This window comes from Polypterus senegalus, chromosome 13 (assembly GCF_016835505.1).
Source record: "Polypterus senegalus isolate Bchr_013 chromosome 13, ASM1683550v1, whole genome shotgun sequence".
In the NCBI taxonomy this organism is placed as follows: domain Eukaryota; kingdom Metazoa; phylum Chordata; class Cladistia; order Polypteriformes; family Polypteridae; genus Polypterus; species Polypterus senegalus.
In genome coordinates, this window is record NC_053166.1 from 69,202,596 (window position 1) to 69,218,976 (window position 16,381).

Sequence of the window (16,381 nt, forward strand, 5' to 3'; positions counted from 1 at the left end):
TGCTCCTCCGCATCGAGAGGAGTCAGATGAGGTGGCTCGGGCATCTGATCAGGATGCCTCCTGGACGCCTCCCTGGTGAGGCGTTCCGGGCACGTCCAACGGGAGGAGGCCCGGGGAAGACCCAGGACACGCTGGAGGGACTATGTCTCCGGCTGGCCTGGGAACGCATGGGATTCTCCGGAAGAGCTGGAAGAAGTGGCCGGGGAGAGGGAAGTCTGGGCCTCTCTGCTTAAGCTGCTGCCCCCGCGACCCGACCTCGGATAAGCGGAAGAGGATGGATGGATGGATGGATGGATTTTTAAGAAAGTCAACTTCGGCAGGGCTGCTGTGGACCCGGAGTGTAGAGTCAATTGCAGCTAGGTAACCCCCAGTTTGAAATCCCCAAATCTAGACAACTTGTGAAAATATGGAAAATATAAGTATGCTGCATTACCATATAGTTTGACTAATACAATAAATTAATTTTAAACTCTTTAATATTATTTTAAGGTAGGAGGTCATAAGAAGAATGACAATGTACACTATTAGCATTATGTTTCAATGGTGAGATACATAATGACAGAAAGAAATACAACGCTCCCCCAACACATCCAAATTAATGATTTAAGATACAGTGCAACCTTAAATGTTACATTTTGGGAAATTTGCAACATGGCTGATTTGTTTGATGAGTCAATGAATAATATTCTTATCTATTGGCAATAATGCCAAGTTTATAACTGTTTTAATAAACTGACTCACCTGACCTGGATATTTAAATGATATATCCTAGCAGTTTACACAAATACCTTTGGGTCTTTGCTGTCTGGGCAACAGTGTGGCCATTTGGAGGGCTGTGTCTTCTTTGAAGAGGAGAACTCCGCGCAGATGTGCTTTGACTCGGAGAAGATGTATTGCGGCTTACCCCGGCTTCTGTTTTACATAGTGATGATTCAGAAGGTTGAGATGTGTTACTCTCAGGCCATGGGGAAGGTAAGCTTGATGTTCCTACAGAAGAAGCAGTAAGCTGGAAATAAATGACCTAAACTTTACAATATTAACAAAACACTCTTGCTGATCAGTCACAGTCATTAATTAATAGAATAAGTTTACAGTAGTCAAGTCAAGTAGTCTCAAGTTTTGTGAGATATTAATTTCTGTACTAGAATATGAACAAATTACTGTTTGTGGGTCAACTTGTATTCTTAGTCATGTGAACTTGAAAGACATATGTAAAGGAAGTGAATTTAAATAACCAGAATTAATAGCTATTTTATATTTGTCTCAGGAGATCGAGTTCAGCATTAGGTAAGTGCAGTGTTGTGATGCAGCCATTGGGCTTAACTTAGGCTCATAACTTACAAAGATGGTCTCTATAGAACAACACAAAAACTAAATGCATGTGGACCTTAATTGGCCTTTGTTAAAGAAGCATTTTCTAGTTCTGTTCTTTGGGACAGTCATCCAGCTTTTTTTCCAATTTACTGTCTCCCCAACTCCCTTCTTTCTCATACATTGATATTTACTATTTTCACAGTATAATGATTCTTTACTCAGTATAAAAGATATATTTAAAAAGTAACATGACAGATAGCATTGTGAAAAAACATTTATAATTTTTGAATTAATACAAAAATTGCTGCACATACTTCATGCATGCTTTCATTTTACAAAGGCATACTACTCATCTATCATTTATTTGTTATACTTCCATAATCCTCAATGGGAACTTGTCTTTTTGCATGACCTTTGGTGGTCAGAACACAGGGTAAGCCATTGTACATCATCCCTGGAGAAATGTTCAGTTTAAGGGCCTTGTTTAATGGCCCAATGGAGTAAGATCCATTCTGGTAATAATGGGATTTGAATCAGCACCCTTCCAGATGCCAATGCAGATCCTTAGCCTCAGAGCCACCACTCAGCCCTAATTTACTTGATCTTTTGGGACAATTATTGCCACTTATACACTTGACTGATTTTCAGTCAATTAACCTGGTATCATTTTAATGGTGGAGAAAACTGGAATACTCAGGAAAACTCAAGTGGCCATAGGCAGGCTATGCACAGCTAAGGCAGACAGCAAACAGCCTAGGAATTGAGCTATAATCACTGAAGCAGTGAAGAAGCAGCATTAGCTCTGTGCAGCACACATTTTTATATTCATTTAAATAAATACAAGTGGAACATTTATTTGTATGGAAAACACATTCTATTGTCTGAATGGTAATATTATTATTATGGTGGCTCTTCTACCTAACACCTCCAGTGTTTTGGATTCAAATTCACACGTAGTCACCAGTCAGTGTGGAGTCTACATATTCTCCTCATGGCTATATGGACTTTTCCCAAGTACTCCAGTATCCTCTAAGGTTCCAAAGACACATACAAGGTCTATCATGAAATGAATGCAACTGATATTAAAGAGAGTTTTATTGTAAAAATAATTTTGCATTAGCCCTGTCTCCTTCAAAATGGCTCCCTTTAGAAACAATACACTGTGACCATTGATTCTCCAACTCCCAGAAGCATTCCTGAAGTATTGTTTCTGTGAGATCCATCGGCACATCATTTAAAGGCTTTTTTTGGACAACTTGTTTGAAGATGATGTCCTTTTAGGTGATTCCTGAAATTGTGGAATGGAAAAAAATCACCAGATATGGTGAATGCAACAGTTGCTGAAGCATTCGGTATGTATTTGGAGTCCAGAAACTCCCTGAAGAACAACACATGGCGAATTAGTGCATTGTCATAGTAAAGGGTTCAGTTGGTTGGTAACTTCACATGAAAAAAGGTCTTGTGCTGATGAAAAACTCGAGTCTGGGTAAAAAACTTTAACTTTTTGTATGTTACTGTTATGCTTTAATTAAGCTTCATGCAAGATTTTCTAGTGTAATACTGCTCAAAATTCTTGTGCTCCCTTCCTGGCATGGATGTCAAATATGCTGTTAGTTATTTCATGATTATTCAGAACACAAATAATGAAGGAAGTTGAAAAAAATCTTCTTGTGTCTAAGAGAAACCAAACAATGAGTGCTAAGCAGTTACAGAGGTAGAGGTAGAATTACAATGGCACCTTTTCAAAAATGTGTTTGATTAAACACATGAAATGCCTTGTAGTTTTGGGTTAATTGACAACTCTACATTTGCCCAATCTGAATCATTGTTGTTATGGGAGCAAGTCTGCGCTGCACTAGACTGATACCCCCTACATGATTAGTTTATATCTAGGGCTTCACCCACTGTGACCGTGTTTTAGAATTTGCAGTGTCTGACATTAATTGAATTAATTATTATTATTATTATTTGCTTGGAAGCATTTTCTTACCTCCTGGTAGTGAGCAGAATGGCAGATTCAGACGCCCCCCTCCTCTTAGCACAGAGGGTCTCTGCTGAGTCAGCTGTGGAGGATTTAGAGAAAAGTAAGTTGGATTAGTTGCTTTCCCACTGGGACAGCTGCATATAGTTCAGGGACATACTTTTTTAATAAACAACTGGCAAGCTAAGTGTCTCAGTTTTAGAAGAATATAATCCCTCTTGCATAACTGAAGTAATTCAAGGAGATAAGCAGTCATTAAAAATCTAGTTAGGATGTTTGTCTGACTTCTGACTACAGAAAATAGCATAATTAGGTTAAATACAAATTTTCTAAATATCATAATCAGTATTTTCCTGACTGGTAGAAATCCAGCTATGCTGCATTTAAAAATGTGTCACAAAAAAGGGTCTGGTGGTTAAACAACATGGTGTTACACCTATGTCAGAGCAGTCTAGCCTGGTTCTAGTGGATTTACTACATGTAAGGGATAAAGTACTTCTCAGATCCTTGTATACTTTCTGCCTGACAGAAAGCAACACTCATATACACCTTAACCAAACAAGGATTGATGTCAGTGGTTCTTGTATACTCTCTACATGTGACAAAACAACACCCAGCTACATCTTGCCTAAATGAGTTTAGAAAGTTAGAGGAGAACATCAATGAGCCAGCAACATGAATGAAATGAAATAAATGAAATATAATGAAATAAAAAATAATATTAAGAGCCAATTTTCCAGTACTCCTCTATCGGCCTTGGCCTTTTCAACTGTAGTATTGTAGAACAAAATAAGAAGTAGATGATGATGTACAGTCTACCTCTACTGCTAACAGTACAAATGATTACTGCTTATTTGTTTAAGACTCAAACAATTTTTATAAATGTACTAACTGTATGTCACGTTCTTTTTCTTTTAATTTTTTTGTCATCCATGAAAAACTAATGGATTTAAAATGAAGATGTGTTTTACATACATTGTAGAGACAATAAATAAATATTGCAGGCAGCTAGTTACCTGTTGAAGTATGATGGCCTGACGTGGAGATAAACTCATAAAATTTCCTTGAGAAGTGGCCATCACCACTGGAAAGGAGACCTGCATTTAAATCACAAATGTTACCAACCGATAAAGAAAGAAGATCCTGCAGATCACAGGGTCTGTTTATTTTGTTAAGTGGCATAAAAAAGAAGGGTTGATTTCCTTCATGGCATCCATCTTAACTTTTATAACAGAGAGATACAATTAGACAGTAGGGAAACAGTCATCTTTAGGAAATTTATACGTGAAACACATGGACTCCAATTTGTTTTAACAGTATTTAAAACAGTTGTCTCGTAGTACATTTAAAAACAACCACATGCAAAACAAAGAAATTTCAGTTTGTACTGAAATAAAACAAATAAAAGCAAAACCCTAATGGAGAATATACTGAGAATATACTGTATATGTTCAGCACTGCTCATTCTTTACACGTCCTGGCAATGGGCTCACAGTTTAAATTATAGATGTGGCCATTTTCTCAACTTACTTCTCCTTTATCAGGTCGCACAGAGAGAAAGCTTGACCCAGCAATACTGAGGAATTAATCCAATCTGGACTCCCATTTTATCACAGGGCACACTTGTGCACACACTTTCACCAGCCTAAGGTCCTATTCCAGCTAACCTAACATGAACATCTTTTGCAAAGTGAGACTGGGCAATGAAATTAATTTGGCTCCCGGGGCAGTGGTAATATAAGTTAATTGTCATATTCATTAATGTGACCTAGTGGTGTGAAACTGTATTTTTGAAAATTTGCATTTAATAGAGAAAGATGAGTTCCACTTAGGCTGAAATTGTAGGACCGTTGGATGACGAGTAAAATTTTCAAGAAGGTACATATAGGTTGATTCATCATCATGCAAATCACTTGAACCCAAACAATTTGCATTAAGGATGAATCAATTTGTGGTGAACACCTCCTCTCTATGCTACATGCTTGCTCTTTTTTTGCCTTCTTCTGGTGCTACTTTTGAAATTGCTATTATTCATTTCTAATAAACACAAAGTGTCAGAGTTTTCTATTAAAGTCAACTTTATTAATCTATCCTCTGCATTTTTCACTATTTTCTTCATATCATCTAATATTTCAGCAGCTGCTTGATATTGCAAACACTATTAAGAGTGGAAGTGAATGAGCAGCCATTTACAATAGCAGTTTTATTTACAATAAAAACAAAAACCCTAAAAGTAAAACAAAATTTAGTAAAGAACATATAGCAAAATGAATCCATCTTCTTAACCAACTTATCTAGGCAGAGTTATGGAAGCCTATCTCAGCAGTCATATGTTGCAAGAAAGGAATAATTACTATACAGGGCACCCGTCCATCACAGGGGTACATACAGAAAAGGGCCAGTTTACCGACACCAGTTCACCTAACCCAGGGCCATTTTAATAGCACTATAGTTGCCCAGGCAAAGAAGTGCACTGGGGCTCCTTCCTACACAACCACTCACTAAGTCACAACATACTGTACATAGATATGCTCTTGGGGCCCCTGGTCAAATCCCCAGTGTGCCCATGTGATAAGACGGCCCTGACCTAACCTGCATATCTTTGGAAGGAAACCAGAAAACACTCATGTACTCAAGGGTAAGACATGAAACATGAACCCCAGTCTCCTCGTTTCAAGGTAGTAAAGCTACCACAGCACTACCATGTCACCCTAAAGCAACATCTGTTTGCAAAGCCTTGATGACAATACAATGAATCATTAATTTTATGAACTGCATATTATATTCAGGATAGCTTAAAAGAAACACTCCATTTATCTCCCAATTCATATTAAAGCGTTTTGGTGTGTTGAAACCTGTCACAGCAGCATTGAAAGGAAGGTGGGAATGAACTTTGAATTAATGAATTCATTACATGAGATACTCTTGCATACCTGACCTGTTTACAATTGTTAATCAACCATGTGCATTTCTTTGGAAAGGACTTGAAGTGAACAGGAAAAGCCAATGCTGCATACATGTGTAAACTCTATACAGTACATTCGGTGCCTATGCATAGATTCAATAACAGGACTCTGCAGCCTGGAAGCAGAATCCTAAATTGAACTAGCTTTATAATCATACTAGATATTGAATTAATTTTAGCATTTGGCAAACAAAACTATGGAAGCCTAGAGGGGACATGCAATATCATTATTTTTTTAAATTGTCTCATTGAGATGACAGACTAATTTTATCGAGATCTTGAGAAAACGAAACTTAACCTTTGCTCCTAGCATCAGGCTTACATAGATTGCAACGCTATACAGCTGAAGCCTTGCTAACCTTCTTCTTAAATGATGGACACTAATGTTATTATTTTCTAAACTAAGGCATAACCATATTTCAGCCTGTGTCAGCCCTTGATTGAACAAAAATGTGACGCGCTGATCAATACAGTTCTGCTCTTCTGCCATATCAAACAGGACACGGCTTCAATAAGCTAAACATTAAACGTTAGATATAATTATTTCATAATTTCGAGAAAACAAGATATTTTGTTTTATTGAGATCTCGATAAAATTAGTCTGTTATCTTGAGGAAACAATTTAAAAACATAACGATATTGCACGTCCTCTCTTGCCTTCCGTAGAAAAGAGTTAGTATACTGTTGCTGTTCACTTCATCTCCCGAGTTAAAGCCAGCTCAAAGCATATGGGAGGCCACTAGAAAGGTGCTAAAGAACGATAGTTACTTCAGAGCTTGTGAATATAACAAGGTCAAAATTGAGAAAGAGGCGATGACCATTTCTAGTCACATAACTCCATGGAAAAGATGGATTGCCTATAGTCTCCACAAGGTACAAAGCCCTGCTTTATAAACTATGCTGGAGGACTAGACACTGTCTGTTTAATAGGACCACTAGGCATATATTTACTTAGACAAGCACTGATGTGTTAACTGAAGAAAAGAGTATTAACTTGTCTACTTAAAAGAGACCCCATTTCCCTAACAATGGAAAGAGACCAATGTTTCCATTCTGAAAACTATTATGTAATTATGAAGTTATTGCATTTCTAGTTGGTAAAAATCCATTCTGTGGAATCTACATTCATTTTCTGAGCATCCTCAACCAGTCACCATATATCTGAATGCATGTCTGTGTGTTGAACTTGTTTAGTGTACAGCAGGGTTTCTTAAACTATGGGTTGTGAGTGGCCGCCATTGGGTCACGAGTCACAGTTTTATTTACTGGGAATGGGTCTGCTATGGTTTGCAAAGTATGTCACTGTGAGTCACCGGGGGTTCATTAAGCAGTCGTCAATTTGCTTCTTAAAGAGGGTAAACTTCAGTGGTAATTCTCCAAGGTGAAACCAGGCTCATCCCTCCATTGTCAGGTGATGAATCGTCCCTGAATCTCGAAGGGGGAATACCCCCAACCTAACCCCAAAGGTTTTGAAGGTCGTCAAGGATTGGGTTTTGTAAACATTAAGCAGGGCATATTTGGGTCATGAGGAATATAGTTTAAGAAACTCTTGAAAGTGGAAATGTGTTTTGCATTTCAGTTTACTAGTTAAAGGATAATTTATGATTTTTTTAAAGAATGATAGGTGGGTAAGCCACGTGAATCCACTGGCCTTCGACATGTGCAATTGTTTAGTATAGTTATTTCTTTTTTTAATACTGCTTTCAGTCTTACGGTATGCTGCTTTACTGAGTGGTAATGGTAAGGTGATTATTTACAAGTGATGCTAGTCATATGCGCACATTTTTTTTCTATATTTTTTATCATCTGCCTAATTATTTAGAAGACTAATTTGTAAATACACCTCATTGCCAGCAAAGCAGGCATCAGTAGGTTATTGAATGAAACACCTATCACTCCCCCACCTGAATTACCAGTCTGAAAATCCCCCACTGCCAGTAGACATAAAGTTACATCTCTGCTCCTGCAAAGGGTTGTCCAGGAAGTCCCTAGTTAATATACATTTAGATTCCATGCCAAACTGCACCTAGCAGCTATCAACAGCATAATATTACAAAAGTATTCCGAATGTCAGCCCTGTTACAAAGCAGTGATGGCCTTGCTTCCTAAACAATAGTGATGCTAACTATCATAGTTATACACATTTTTGATGAGTCACATTAGGGGTCAAGTGTAAACCTGATCTTGGTTATAGCAAATTTCACAATTACAACAAAAAAAAAAAACTGTTTCCCTTTTAAGAAAAAGTCATCTTACTGTTTACTCTGACTGTTTAAAAAAGGAAAACGTAGGAATGCAAAACTTTAAGATAAACTACAACACATGATACATATTGGGCACTCTGATTGTTAAGTATGTAGTCTCTTCATTTACTGTGAGAGAGTATTTTGACACTAAAGTACTGTATTTCTTAATATGCTTGCAAATACTCTAATTTAATTTGACTTATAATTTTTGGCCTCTCACTGACTGTTACCTTAAAACTTCCTGCAACCTATTTGATCCTTAAAAGCCTACATTAACTGCAATATGCATAATTATTTTAACGGTATCACTCAAAATGTCAGTATTGTATTTGTTTCATGAAAATTAACTTACAAAATGATAAGGCCCATGGAAATCTGTTGAAATCTTTTCACAAATTGCTCTCCTGCTATTTAACATCTCTGCAATGGAACACATTGCTCATACACATTCAAGCATATTTAGTTTTTTTTTTATAGATGTTTAGTGTGATCTAAACCACGTCAAACAGCCTACTTAAAACCAAGTGTGGTAAAGAACATTCAAAGGTGCAATTATTTATGCATGCACAGAGTGTCTAGAATACTAAAATAGTAGTGAAACTCAAATCAATAGTAGCACCAATAAAATATGACATTTTCATAAAGTATAATACCAAAACTAAAGAAAGATGAAAGCACACTAGGCACATTTGAAAAATATGTGTGATTTCAGATGCTGTTGATAGCATCAGAAACATATCAACTAGACTTTTTTAACATATGAAATTCTGACGGATTGATTTTTACCATTTGGATAAATGGATTTGATATTCCTTTACAACTTCTCAGATCATCATTTTTGTGGTGTAAATGTGTCCAGTAAAGTCACTTTAACCTCTAAGGTTCTTTTTGCATTGGTGGACAATTTAATACTGGAAATGCCTAAACTGTTATGTCCCGCAAAATTAACTATTTAAATTTCAATCAGCACAGATAAAGCTCAAATACAAAAGAAGAATATCTCAACATTGGCCAAGGCTAGCTACATCAACTTAGGTACCTTACCAGGGGCTGAAAACCATTCTGCTCACAAGGCGTCCCTGCTGGGATTCAACTTAAATGTCAATCCATCTTCAGATTGCTTCCCCTGAAAGGACTGCTACTCCTGTCGGGCTTTCATATGACGATGGCTACCTTTGAAAGGGCTACACAGCCTAACAGAAGCCAAGGGACTAAATGGACAATGTTTTATTAACAGTAATCGGTCATTATTAAATGTCAGTAAACAACAGGACAACTTTAACAAAGCGATACTCAAACTGTTTAAATCATTATGTTTATTTGAAGGATAAACAAGCTGTAAATGTTAAATATGAAAACATACAACCTGAACAATTCAAATCAGGGTCACACAGCAGGATTTGTTTCAGGTGGATGTGGCTTTAGTTGTTGCAATATTTGGTTTCTTAAACCAGGCATGATGCTTGGGAATGAAGAGGTAGTCTGTAGGTGGCAGAGTCAGACCAAGTTGTCTTCTTTTTAGCACTTGTTTCTCTCTGTCCTCCTAGTCTTGGCAGTTATGATGTCTCTCTGGCCTTGTGCCTTTTAAAAATCATTTCAATTTATAGGATCTTGCTGATTGCCCCTTTCCACAATAAAACCCTTCCTTATGTAAGATATTGCACTAGTCAAAGTTTGAAACAACCAATAAGATTCCAAGGTCTGGTTGATTTTTGATTAAGTTACTTTTGGCTAGAGACAAAACATGCTCCTGTTAAAGTCCAAAGCCTCCATTTTACATATTCTTATCCGCATATACACATTGTAGTAAACAATTAAAATCTTTAACAATCAATACATATTTTCCCAGAATTCCTGTCTATGTCTATTTTGCATTCATCCCAGAATTTCATCTATTTCAAAATGTAACAGTCTTGGGGAACTGCCTCATGAATATTAATTATTTAATGAGGTAATTTGTACCTGCCTGCCCTTTCAGTTATACACCATTTCCCACATATGCTCTGTGCCCACAACTTAAGATACATCATCTAAATATTATTTAAATAAAAAGACTGAATAAAACACACAAATGAAATATTATGAGTCATATTTAGCATACTGTACAAGCTCAATTTTTCCAACAGCATTACACCATCTTTTCTTTCAGTGGTGGGTAATGGTGAATATGGCATTGTCTGGTTTCTGTTGTTCCTGTTGGAACATCAAGTTTATCTTTCCATTGCAGACAATCAGCATCAAAGTGAGCCTCTGACTCATAAAACTAGCAATATAGCATAAAGACACACACTGTCACATGATTAAATAGTCGTTTTAAAAAATCTACTTTCCTTAGCAATTTAAATAATGACTGATTTAATTTTCTCTGATCTTGGAGAACTTTGTTGATATTTAAAGAATAACCATTCTTACCTCAGAACCCATTACCCGATTGTAAGAAATCTATGTCTAACAGCCGTTGTATACCACCATATTTACACTGTGAGGGTGGTGCAATGCACAGCTTTGTAAGCCCACAGACTTTTGATCTTAGACTTTAGTTACTTTTCTGTAAAGTTAGTATATTCTACCTGTTTTTGCTGTATTCTCTTGCTTAGTCTTGTGGAAGGACTGTAGTAATAAAACCATATAACTCTTTGATGTAAAAGCATAGGTAAGGAAAAGCATTTTGGTAGAAACAACCTGTTTACCAGTAAACAGCCTTTGGCCTAAGATGTTTCCTGTAAAGCAGTAATATAATTTCTCCCTTTGATGTAAGGAAACTGTCAATTAGGATGTATCAACCCTTTGATGTGTCAATGTTTATTCAAAGAGTCTCTCTCACAGCTTCAGAAATATAATTCTGTTTGAGGTACAAATGTAAACAACAACTTATCTGCCTACTAAAAACTGCTTCTCAATAAATGTTCTCTTTTGTCTAGGTATTTTGAGTCAGGTTTTAGCAATGAAACAATATACTGTATTGCCTTATAAATAAATCTCGTTCCAAGTCACAATCTTTTTTTTTTAAAGAATCTGAAAAATCCTTAATTTACTGGGGATTCTAAAGTCCCACAGTCCAAAGACTGATTATTAGGCTAAATGTTTATAATAAATTGAAACAGTGTGGCAGTGGCAGTGCATTTGATTATGATTTAATACTAGATTATTGCTGCTGTGTATCCACTTCTAATTAGATGAGCTCTATGGCTTTTAACTGAAAATAGTAAGTACAAAAAAAAAAAAAGGTTGGAATAATACATAGTCAATGAGTAGATACATATATACACACCAGCAACCTCTGTTAAAATTGTCCTGTTTTTGAAAGCTTAAATATGATAACAATTTGAGATGATTTTAATTTTAAAAACGCTACTCCACCTAATTTAGGTTTTGCCACAGCCCTGCCTTCAATATACACTGAAGTTTCCAGTTGAAAATAAAGGTACAGATAAATAGCATGAATATATGATTTGCTATGTTACATTTTGTGTGTGTAAGTGGGTGAGGGGTGGTTAGAGTTAGGATTAATATTCAATCACTTTGCTCAATAAAATATTCCATTGTTCCTCCAGCACAGAATTATTGACATGACTGACAAACTCACAATTCTTTGCACGTTTGGTGGTATGTGCCAAATACTGTATGTCAAATTTCCTGTGCTATAAGCACAATGTGGGTGGGCCTAATTCACTGAATTATTTGTTACTTTGTTAGCAAACTACCAGCATTATTTCTGAATTGCTTCATGTTCTGCAGTTTGGCTCATTGTATGGGAAACCTGTTTATCTGTATAAAAAGCAAGAAATGGCTCACAGGAAAAGACCATTGGTCATATCGGATGACAGTGAGGCACATTGTACAGGCCAGTCAGGCATCAGCTACACACCATTATGCCATGAAAAACAACAGACTGCAGAACAAGAAGATCAGCAGCGTTATCTGCTCACCATCAAGCGCGACATACACAATGCAAGCGCTGACAAAGAATGACAAACAACACATTATAACTAAAGTACTAAGTACTAAAAACATATCTCCTACAGGAAATGCAAGAAGATAGTATATAGAAGACATATGCAGGCAATACACTAATAACCCAATTGTGCTCCACTCACTTATAATCTGGAACCAATGTAGAAAGCATTTTAAGACGGAGAAGCTTCTTTCTGTGGCACCCCTGCAAAAGAACCACCTCTTTCAACCTTCACAAACATATGCAGTTTTTAATATCTGGAAAAATTTGGAATTAACTTGCTTAGAGATCTTTATATAGACAACGTCTTTGCATCCTATGAACAATTACATTCCAAATTTAACATTCCAGCTACAAATTTCTTTCACTATCTTCAAATCAGGAACTTTGTTAAACAGAACCTTCCAGATTTTCCTCATCTTGCACCCTCATCCACGCTGGAAAGATTATTGCTCAATTTCAAGGAGTTAGACTCCATCTCTGCAATATATAAAATCCTTTTACAATCCCTCCCTTTCAAAGATCCAAGAGTACACTGGGAAAAAGATCTCTCAATTAATATATCAGAAAAGGAGTGGAAAGTAGCAATGCAGAGAATTCACTCGAGCTCCATATGCGCAAAGCATACAATTATACAACTCAAAATTATATATCGAGCACATCTGTCTCGTCTAAAACTCTCCAAAATGTTTCCAGGGCATGATCCAACCTGCGAACGTTGCAACCAAGTCCTAGTCTCCCTGGGTCACATGTTCTGGGCCTGCACCAAATTAACATTATTCTGGACAAAAATTTTTAATTACCTCTCAGACAGTCTTGGACTCACAATCCCTCCTAACCCATTAACAGCTGTGTTTGGGGTTCTTCCAGAGGGGCTTAAAGTGGAGAAAGACAAACAAATTGTGATTGCATTTACTACACTTTGGCATGCAGACTTATTCTGATAAACTGGAAGAACCCAAACTCTCCTCTTTTAAGTCAGTGGGAAACTGATGTGTTATATTATTTAAAATTGGAAAAAATCAAATACTCAGTTAGAGGATCTGTGCAGACTTTTTTCAAAACATGGCAGGATCTAATCAGTAATATTTGTTGATTTAAGTATTTTTAAAACCCTTAAATTTTACACCGTTTGGCTTGCTCTCTCTCTCAAGGGTGGGGATCGATCTGTTCTTAGCATAATTCTTTTTTTTTTTTTGTAAAAACTTGATTGCTATGTATTGATTGTAATAAAATTAATAAATAAATAAAAAAAAAAAAAAAAAAAGAAGACATATGCAGTATCGATAGTTATCTATTGAATCCTTGGAAGCCTCGATTGATAATCCCCAAGGACATGGTGCATATATGTTCAAATGAAGCAATTAGGCAAAGGGTTTGAAGTTGTATAAATGAAGACATTTCTCCTCATTTTCTCAGAAAACTGCACAGTTTCATTGTAATAAATAACTGTTACACCAGAGCCTTTAGAAACACACTCTAAAGCAAGTTGAAGAAAGAGAAAAACAAAACGTACATACAGATGGCAGACTGGTTCAACAAACTGAAATATACTTCCAAACCTATTTACCCTCTTTTTCACTTCATTATTAACTTCCACATGCCATTAGCTCTGATTACATTTTCACTTCCCTTTTATTTGTGGACAGGTGGTCTGCGTGTTCAAGTAGTATACTTTTGTATAGTTTTGTTCTGTAATGGCCAACATACATAGCAACAGACTTTCACAAACCATTAAGAAAGGTAGACTTGTGAAGCTCATATCAGCTGCAATAGATCTGAAAAGCCATTGGTTTCAACAAAAGGTACTCTATCCATTACATCAACGTACGTAATGTAGGACAGCACTTATGCTACCTGGTTGTTTATGTTGTTTATGAATTTGCCTAATGGAGGATAAAAGAACATACTCTTATATATTTTCACTTTCAGACAGCATTGATGCCCAACTTCGCCTTGGAAGTATTAACTATTAATACCTTCTAAATGTCTTACAAAAGCATTTTAAAAAATTTGAATTAGATATAAATATTAGAAACACCCAACATAATTAAAGAAAAAGGTTTTTTAATGCAGAAAGTGGTTTCTAATAACGAAGAAGTACACAATCTGATTTTACTTAATGCTTATCACAAGCACTTTACAGAGCCATTACAAATTGCATTATTGTACAAATGACAAGCAGCAGTTATTTTCATGACTGAGGTTTCAGAAGCTCTTCAATATTCAAATCAAAAAGTCGACTGCTTTTTTAGATAACGAATACTGTAGAAGCTGACTTCAAATAATGCTAAATTTTACTCAATCTGCATTAGAGATGGTCTAGATAAGCTGTAAAGTGTACATTGCTCACAACTTGCACTTTCTTTCAGCTTTGCATTTTTCATTTCTGGGGCATCATAAGCTTGGTTTAAAGAGTTAACACATACTTGGAATAAAATTTTATATGTTAGATATGTTTTCAAGCATCTGCTTCACTAGGTCTCATATTTAGAGATGCTCTGTGTTTAAACCCAATTGAAATAAAATCCTCACTTTGATTATTTACTGTATCAGACAAGTTTTGGTATTGCAATAAATCCTAACGTTAATGGCTTTATTTGGAGAACCATCACATACTGTACAATCTTTTTTGATAACTAAATACAGGCTTTGCTCAACTAGAATAATCATAACCCTACCTAATTTAGTACAGTACAATAGGAAAACATTGTTTTACTTTATATAAAGTTAGAAAAGATTAAATTTACTGTGTATACTTAAATATTTCAACACTCTGAACCATTGCTATTCCTTTGGGTATATCAGTACCTTTGAATAACTACAGTTGTGGCCAAATGTTTTGAGAATGTCACAAGTGTTGGTTTTCACAAAGTTTGTCGCTTCAGTGTTTTTAGATCATTTTGTCAGATGTTTCTATGGTATACTGAAGTATAATTACAAGCATTTCAATTTCACAAGTTTCAAAGGCTTTTATTGACAATTACATTAAGTTTATGCAAAGAGTCAATATTTGGAGTGTTGGCCCTTCTTTTCCATGACTTCTGCTATGAACCTAAAATTTCGATGTTTTGTTCCCCGATAGATAGATAGATAGATAGATAGATAGATAGATAGATAGATAGATAGATAGATAGATAGATAGATAGATAGATAGATAGATAGATACTTTATTAATCCCAAGGGGAAATTCACATAATCCAGCAGCAGTATACTGATATACTGATACAAAAAAATCACCGTGCTCCATCATGCTGGAAATGGCATTATTTCTCACCAAACTGTTCATGGATGGTTGGGAGAACATGCTATGAAGGATAGATAGGAAACTCTCCAGACCTTAATCTCATTGAGAACTTGTGGTCAATCCTGAAGAAGCAGGTGGACAAATAAAAACCCACAAATTCTGACAAACTCCAAGCATTGATTATGCAAGAATGGACTGCCATCAGCCAGGATTTGGCCCAGAAATTGATTGACAGCATGCCAGGGTGAATCACAGAGGTCTTGAAAAAGAAGGACCAACACTGCAAATATTGACTCTTTGAATAAACTTAATGTAATTGTCAATAAAAGGCTTTGAAACTTATGAGATGCTTGTAATTATACTTCAGTATACCATAGAAACATCTGACAAAAAGATCTAAAACACTGAGCAGCAAAATTTGTGAAAATCAATACTTCATTCTCAAAACCTTTGGTCACGACTGTAACTGTTGGATGGAGTTTTAAAATTATAACCATATTTAATTTACTGGCCTGTAATATCTTCATTGAAATGAAATTCAAACCATGATAAAATAAAACAAAAATCTAAATCCATCCACTCATGTATCTATCCATCAATTTTCAAAACCCACTTTTTCTGAACAGAATTGCAGGTAGCTGGAGCCCGCCCCAGCAAGCATTGGGTGCAAGAC

General features: G+C 36.0%; 1 protein-coding gene across 2 annotated transcripts in view; it reads right to left on the reverse strand.

The window, feature by feature from the left end:
* Positions 1-16,381, reverse strand: part of LOC120543017 (forkhead box protein P2-like) — a 144,194-nt gene that overhangs the window by 37,547 nt on the left and 90,266 nt on the right. For both annotated transcript variants that reach the window (XM_039775833.1, XM_039775832.1), the window contains 3 exons: positions 4,312-4,392; positions 3,305-3,377; positions 789-987 (listed from right to left, as the gene is read on the reverse strand). In XM_039775833.1, coding sequence (XP_039631767.1) covers positions 789-987; positions 3,305-3,377; positions 4,312-4,392 — 353 coding nt within the window. The remainder of the gene's footprint in view (positions 1-788; positions 988-3,304; positions 3,378-4,311; positions 4,393-16,381) is intronic.